The sequence below is a fragment of the Terrapene carolina genome, unplaced genomic scaffold (assembly GCF_002925995.2).
Source record: "Terrapene carolina triunguis isolate 2854851 unplaced genomic scaffold, T_m_triunguis-2.0 Scaffold28152, whole genome shotgun sequence".
Lineage (NCBI taxonomy): Eukaryota > Metazoa > Chordata > Testudines > Emydidae > Terrapene > Terrapene triunguis.
In genome coordinates, this window is record NW_020692503.1 from 1 (window position 1) to 8,300 (window position 8,300).

The window sequence follows — 8,300 nt, forward strand, 5'->3', positions numbered from 1 at the left end:
CCTGGGGGTTATGGGGCCCTTACCTGGCACCCCGACCAGGCGTACGGGGGGGGGGGGCTGGGGGGGGACCCTGGGGGTTATGGGGCCCTTACCTGGCACCCCGACCAGGCGTACTGCGTGGTGAGGTTAATGACCTGGTTGTTTTCTGGGCGGATCACAGATTCTTTCATCAGGCAGTCCTGGGGAGAGTAGAGGGGTTAGCACTGGAGATCCCCAGCCCCCCGCAAACCCACTGCAGTGAAGAAAGTTGCTAACGAGTGCCTCCTCGTTAATGAACGTGTGTGTGGGGTGGGGGGTCACAGACTCCAAGGCCAGAAGGGATCATCTCGTGTGACCTCCTGTAGGACGCAGGCTGGACTGAAAGCCTGTTCTAGGCCTTATTTCGGTGCGGATGGCTCTAGCCCCACGTACGGCCCGTTCTCTGCCCCACACGGGACATCGCGGTGATCCCGCACCCGCCTCGTCCGTATTTACCCCTCCCCCGAGCTTTAGCCGGCTGCAGCCGGGAGGATTGGCGGGGAGCGGGGGGTCCAGGCCACTGATACCAATGCCAACTGGCGCAGGGCCAAGAACTGACCCCCGCGGGCCCAACTGGAAACCCACCTGCGCGAGGACGAATCTCTGACTGTGGCGTTTTGAGACCGTTTTTAACCCAGCTAACGAGCGCTGGGTTCGTTTGATATCGGTCTCGTTTTTTAATCCAAGTCGAACGCCTGACAGGCTCTATCATGTCAACACTGTTAACTTTCTCCACCACGGTCCTACGTCTCCTACAATGAGCCGGGCAGGTCGATTTCCCACGAACCCGTGTGGATTTGCATTAATTATATTTCGCTCCTTTTGTTCTTCATTAATCGAGTCCCATATCAACCGCCCATTAGCTGTCCAGGATCAAGGTCAGGCCAGCAGGCCTAGAATTACCCGGCTCATCCCATTTACCCTTTTAAAATAGTGGCACAACATTTGCTTTCTTGCAGCCGTCTGGAACTTCCCCAGGACTGATTGAAAACAAAAATCAGCATTAATGGTCTAGCAAAGGCCTCAGCCAGCTCCTTTAACACTCTTGGATGCAAACGATCTGCACCTGCTGATTTAAACGTGTCTAACGTGAGTCGCTTCTGTTTAACATAAGAACAGAACAGCTGCCACATGGCGCAGACCATGGCCCGTCTAGCTCCGTATCCTGGTTCTGACAGTGGGGAATGAACAGAACAGGGCAATTACCACCCTTCTTCCACTCCCAGCTCCTGGCAGTGGGCGGCTTAGGGACACACCCAGAGCACGGGGCTGCATCCCCAACCATCTTGGCTAATAGCCATTGATGGACCAAGCCTCCATGAACTTATCTAATTCTTTTTTGAACCCGGTTATACTTTTGGCCTTTACAACATCCCATAGCAAGGAGTTCCACAGGTTAATTGTGCACTCAATGAAAAAGTACTTCCTCTTGTGTGTATTAAACCTGTTGCCTATTCATTTCACTGGGTGACCCCTGGTGTTTGTATGGCGTGACTTCCCCATTTATTTTCTCCACGCCATTCATGATTTTATAGACCTCTGTCACATCCCCGCTTTGTCCTCTCTTTTCTGAGGTGAACAGCCCTAATCTTTTTCATCTCTTCATGAGGAAGCCGTTCCATCCCCTCTATCATCTTTCTTGCCCTTTTCTGAACCTTTCCCAGTTCCACTGCTTCCGTTTTTGAGATCGGGCGCCCAGATCTGTACACAGTATTGCAGGCGTGGGCGCACCATGGATTAGTACAGTGGCACTATAATCTTTTGTCTTATTTCCTAATAGTTCCCAACATCCTGTTCGCTTTTTGGCGGCGGCTGCACATGGAGTGGATGTTTTCAGAGAACTGTCCACAACGACTCCAAGATCTTTCTTGAGAGATAACAGCTAATTTAGACCCCATCATTTTATATGTGTAGTTGGGAGGATTATGTTTTCCAATGAGCATTACTTTGCACTTATGAACAGTGAATTTCATCTGCCATTTTGTTGCCCAGTCACCCAGTTTTGTGAGATCCTTTTGTAGCTCTTCGCAGTCTCCCTGGGACTCAACTCTCTTGAGTAGTTTTGGGTCAGCTACAGATTTTGCCACCTCACTGTTTACCCCTTTTCCCAGATTATTGACGAATGTTGAACAGCACTGGGCCCAGTACAGACCCCTGGGGGACCCTGGTATTTACCTTGTTCCATTGTGAAAACTGACCATTTCTTCCTCCCCTTTGTTTCCTATCTTTTAACCAGTTACCGATTGTCGTAGAGTGTGGGGGAGTCAGGGCCCTGCACCCCTCTTCCTGAGATTCACCGTGACTCTCAGCCAGCCAGTAAAACGGAAGGTTTATTGGACAGTAGGAACGCAGTCTACAACAGAGCTTGTAGGTACAACCAGGACCCACCAATCAAGTCCTTTTGGGGGGTTCAGGGAGCTTAGACCCCAGCTTGGGGTTCCCTGCGTTGCACCTCCCAGCCCCAAACTGAAACTCCCAAATCCCTCCAGCCGCTTTCTTCCCCCTTCCCTCTGCTCCTCCTCTCCTTTGTTCAGTCTCCCGGGCAGAAGGTGTCACTTCTCCCACCTCCCCCTCCTGGCTCAGGTTACAGCTCAGGTAGCTCAATGTAACTCCCAGGCTACGTTCCCAGGTCAAATCCGCCCCGCTCCCTGCTCCGTCACACGGATACAGGAGAGGGACCTTCCCTCTTATCCCATGACTGCTTAGTTTGCTTAAGAGCCTTTGGTGAGGGACCTTGTCAAAGGCTTTCTGAAAGTCCATGTACGCGACAGCCACTGGATCCCCCTTGTCCACGTGCTTGTTGACCCCCTCAAAGAATTCTAGTAGATTGGTGAGGCGTGATTTCCCTTCACAAAAGCCATGTTGTTTCTTCCCCAACAAATTATGTTCATCCATGTGTCTGACAGTTCTCTTCTTTACTATAATTTCTACCAGTTTGTCTGGTACTGAAGTCAGGCTTAACGGCCTGTAATTGCCAGGATCACCAGCTTTTTTTCTTTTTAAATCAGTGTTACATTAGTTATCTGCCAGTCATCTGGTCCAGAGGCTGATTTAAGCGATATTTTACATGCCACAGTTAGTAGTTCTGCAATTTCACCTTTGACTTCCTTCAGAACTCTTGGGTGATACCATCTGGGCCTGGCTGTTTATAGATGTTCGGCTGCGTGTGTGTGTCTCCCTGTGCGCTGCCCCGGCACAGCAGACCTCGAGCAACCCACCCACTGACAGCAGGATCCATACGAAGGCGCCAGGCCAGGTTAATAGCACCTGGCCGACTCTGCGAGGATACTCAGAATGTCTGCCCACGACAGTGGACGCAACTCAGCCAGTGACAGCTTTTTCCATTCTCCCCCTCAGCTGGACAAAGAGACCCCCTCTGAGATACATCTTTATACCCCGATACAAACAAGTTACGGATGGCCCCTGGCAGCTAGTTACGGCCCCCTGACGTGGCTAGTTATCACCATCTGTTTGTACGTGTTGGTTCGATCAAAACATCTCTATTCATCCCCCTTCATCCTGACCTGATCTTTAGGAGGGGTCAGTGTGTTCCCGTTATCCTCGGGGATGGTTTTGTACCATCCTTGATTATCGGGGGGTCCTGGCACTGCTCGACGTCGGGGGGGGGGGATTCTGGCACTGCTCAACCTCGTTGGGGGGGCGGTGTCCTGGCACCGCTCGACGTCTGAGGGATTCGCTCACAGCCTGACTTTTGCTCACTTTGCTTTATATCGGCAACGCTTGCCCACTACTTTAGCTCGGGCCTCTGGTACAAGGGCTTATATCTCAGGCTCTCTTCCTACTACACGTGTGACTTATTGCCGTTCAATTGATCAATTTGTTCCAAAACCTCCTCTACTGACCCCTCAATCCGGGATAGTCCCTCAGCTCTGTCACTAGGAAGGAATGGCTCAGGTGTGGGAATCTCCCTCGCATCCTCTGCAGCGAAGACCGAGGGAAAGAATTCAGTGAGTTTCTCTGCAACGGCCTGGTCTTCCTTGAGTGCTGCTTGGGCACCTCGATGAGCCAGCCGCCCCATGGCCTGTTTGCAGCCTCCCTGCTTCTGATGCCCTTAACAAAAATTTACTGTTAGTATTTGCGTCTTTTGTAAGGTGCTTCTCAAATTCCTTCCTGGCCGGCTCATTAGCCTGGTACATTTTACTTGCCAGTGGGTGCGCTGCTTCCTATCGCCTCACGTTTTACAGGGCACTTTTTGCCTCCATCACTCTGCGGTTGCCATGGGCCTCCTCCTGTCTGTTCTGCTTTCGGGGAGACCGGCAGCCGGAGCCTCTACTCTGGTGTCTTTCCAGAGCCTCCACGTTGCTTTCTGGCATTTACCCCGGTGGCTGCTCTTCGGCGTCTGTCTAACCAGCAGCCTCGGTTCTGTGTCGTTAACCGCTGCTGGGAGGTTTCTTTGGTGTTTTCTCACCACCGCACGAGGAGGCGAAATTTAATTATAGGCCAATCACTGTTACCGAGCAGCCCTCTAGGACCCGATCCTGCGCTCCACTTAGGAGTGAATGGGGAATTGCCTCTCCTCTTGCGGTCCCAGCCTCGCTGGTCCAGGAAGCAGCCACTGGGGTGTCTAGACAATTTCTCAGTAAATGTCACGTCGGGGGCATGTGCCACAGTCAATAGGAGGACACTAGTGGAACAGTCACCACAGGATGAGACTATGGTGTCCCTAGCCTCTGTTTGCCGGATGCTGGGAATAGGCAATAGGACGGATCACTTGATGATTCCCTGTTCTATTCATTCCCTCTGGGGCACCCGGCACTGGCCACTGTCGGAAGACAGGACAATGGGCTAGACGGACCTTTGGTCTGACAGAGTATGGCCGCTCTTACGTTTTTCCCACAATACAGAACAAAAATATTTATTGAACACTTCTGCCTTTTCTGCATTAGTACAGCTAACTGTACCATTTCCATCTAGTAATGGACTAATACCAATGTCAGGGTTCTTTTTGTTCCTAATATATTTTAACTCCTTATTTTCCTTAACTCTGCTGGCCATAGATTTCTCCTCGTCTCTCTTGGCTTCCCTTATCAATTTTCTACAATTCCTAACGTCTGATTGATATTCATTATCCCCACACTTCTATTTGTTACATTTTTTTTTTAATAGCTGCCCTCACATCCCCTCTAAACCAGGTCAGTTTTCTAACTAGCTCAGCCTTCCCCCTCCATTGTGGGACTGTGGGTTTTTGTGATTCCCAATTATCGGTCACATTTTTCTGATTAAATTCTTACCATTAATTTGGATCATAATAGTTTTCAGCTTTGTGAAAGTGGCCCTCCTAACTTACCCGGTGTATATATTACTGGTCTGCTGGCACATTATAAAAGTGATCAAGTCACTTAGTTCTGTGCTCTCTGTCACACCAGGGTCTAATATGGAATTCCCCCGTGTGGGCTGCAACACTTTCTAAGTTCGGAAATTGTCTGTGACGTTTAGCAATTCCAAGGGTGTTTGGGTAGCAGCACCATGAGATCTCCAGTCTGTAGATCCATGTGTGAGGAGCCAGTCACTGGGTTCTGCTACAGACCACGAATCACACTAGGGAAGAAGATGACACAGGTGCTCCCAAAGATGGTACAAGTTGCCTCGAGAGGCGTCTTCTGCAGATTCCACGCTGAGGACCTGGCGTCGATTGGAAAGTTCTGGCTGTGTGGAATTCTTCCTGGTCCTCTTCTCTCTGGGGCCCACAGCCTGCCCCCTCGCCCCCTCGCTCGTCTGACTCCCATGGCTACAACCCGCCAGGCCTCTCTGACTTCCTCTCTCTCTAACTCCTTGGCAGACAGCTCCCTTCTTCCTCCAGCCTGGGCTACCCTGAACCTGGCTGCCTGTGAACTCCTCAGCCTCTGAGTCTCAGCCACATCTCTGCTCACCCCTCCGTGCACCAGCACACCAGGGGCTCCCTGTGGGCTCCATGCAGGGAAGAGAACGTGGCCGGTCCATTGCGTGGCCATCTCGATCACATGTATGGCTGATCCTGCCTCCCACGCTCCCTCCAAAGCTCCCGTTAGCGGCCTCTGTTCACGGCTCTCGAGTTTGCCGAGCAAGTCTTCCAGCTTCCCTCAGCTGTGCCCCTTCACGGCTCGGAGATATCGAACAGCAGCTGATCAAAGCTCCAGTGGCTCGCAGCCTTTAGCGAGGCCCTGCTCACTCTGGGCCCACGTACCCAGAACAACCCCCAGACCAAACGCACCGTGCCCTGAGGCCCACTCCCCCAAGCACTCTGCACCTCCGCCCTTTGCTCCTGGCCGTAGGGGTGTTACAGGTGTGCATTCAAACACCTCCTGTCCGCTGGAGCCCAGCGCTCAATCAGTGGCACGGCCGCTTTGTTAATTACCAATCACCCCATTTTTGTGTCATCTGAAAACTTCATCAGTGTTTGAGATTTTCCAGGTGTGAGTGAGTGCAGGGCCGAGAGCCAACCATTGTGGGCCCCCCATGTACCATCACATGCTGAGACCGCCCGAGAGCCGGCTTTCAGTCTCGGGGGTCTGCGCGCCAGGCCCCGGGGTAGGGGTCGCCCACCTCACCGCCTCTGATGGGACCTCTGGGACGTCAGCCCCCCAGCACCACCCTGTGAGCACCGGGCAGGGAGTCCCAGGGAGATGGACCTCGCGGGCAGCTTGTACCATCTTTGGGAGCAACGCACCCTCTGCCGGGGCTGCAGGGACCCCCCAGCCGGGTCGCTAGCTGCCTGGAGCCCTGCGCAGGAGGTGCTTGGTTAGCAGAGAGCAGTGCCCGTTCCAGCAGAACCGTCCCAGTCAACCGGAGCCCAAAGCTGTCGCTCCCTCGCCTAGCACTCACCTCGCCACCACCCTCCGCCCCCGGCCTTTGTCCCCGAGCTGGGGGACCCGGCTCAGCCCCGGCAGGGAGCCGGGAAGCCCGTCTCTCTCCCGGGCCCTGGTTGCCAGGTGTCCATGTGCGGACGAGTGGATTTGCTGTTGTCTTCTCCCTGCTCTCCTGATATGGGGATTCAGGCCTAGACGGCTGGGCAGCACCACCTCCGCATGGGACCCTGCCTGAGAACACACGGACCCCCCCCACACATCCCCAGGTACCAATGCAGCACAGAGGGGAAATGAGGCACTCAGAGGCTTCATACAAATCTTACAAAAAAGTCCCATTTTGGCCCAGGGCCACGTTCATTTGATATCTCTCTAGCTTTCACGCCTTGCAGAAGGCTGGAAGGTCTCCCTAGATTACGCCCCCCCCCCCCCCAACAGCCCAGACACCCCCCGTCCTCTGACCTTGTTCCCCTGCTTGTAGACGGCTGGCCATTGCGAGGGGTCATCAAAATACAGCAGAATATTCTCACAGCACTTGGCCTGCAGGGGGGAACCAGAGAGAAGGGGCTGGTAAATAGGGGAGTCAGGCCCAGCAGGGACCCAGGCATCCGGGCGACTGGACCGGCACTCACCTCTGGGTAGCGGAACCGGAAATCCAGGCGTCCATAGTCGGAGAGGAAGCAGAATCGGGTCAGGAACACCCAGTCCTGGGAAGACAGGGAGAGGCCTGGTAAGGGGGGTGGCAGGGAAGGGCCAAGCCCGCGCCCCCCCATGCGCAAAGAGGGGAAGGGACTCACCCAAGGTCACAGAACCCAGGAGTTCTGGCTCCTAGCCCCCTCTCTCCTCCTCTGGACCCCACTCCCTTCCCAGAGCCGGGGAGAGAACCCAGGAGTCCTGGCTCCCAGCCCCCCTGCTCTGACCACTAGACCCCACTCCCCTCCCAGAGCCTGGTAGAACCCAGGAGTCCGAGCAGCCAGCCCCCTCCCCCACCCAATCTCTGTCACCCGACACCCAGTACAGGATCAGGTCACCAAGGTGCTGCTTAGTAGGACAATAGCATCACCATGACGACCAGGCCTCCCGCCGAGCCCCCCAGCACAGGCCATCCTAGGCCCAGGAGGATTGGGGGCAGGCAGCCGGGGGGTGGGGAAAAGGGGTAGAGGGAGTGACCGGGGTGGGGGCTCCTAGGGGATGGGGTGTGGGTGGGTGGGTGGGGGGTCAGGGAGTGATGGGCTGGGGGGGGTCACTGGGGGGCCATGAGGGGTTGGTTTTGACCCGGCTACGCCCCCCCCCCAACCCCGACTCAGTCTCATGCTCCAGGTTTCCACGGCAACTGCGCCGCAGGCTGAAGAAGGCAGAGAAAATAAGAATGAGCCGGGAATTGGGGGTGGGGATCCCATCCCCCCACTGCCCCCCACTGCCTTGCACCCTATAGCCTCCTCACCCCCACCTCAGGTGCCCAACCCCCTCACTGCCCCC

General features: G+C 54.6%; 1 protein-coding gene across 1 annotated transcript; it reads right to left on the bottom strand.

Annotated features, from left to right (window-relative positions):
- Positions 1-92: 92 nt before the first annotated feature.
- On the bottom strand, positions 93-7,528 carry LOC112107994 (transmembrane protein 145-like; the record flags this gene model as incomplete). Its single annotated transcript, XM_026662519.1, has 3 exons — positions 93-179; positions 7,284-7,361; positions 7,454-7,528. Coding segments are annotated over 3 exons (240 nt in total), but the record flags the coding sequence as incomplete, so codon positions are not given.
- Between the last annotated feature and the right edge of the window lie 772 nt (positions 7,529-8,300).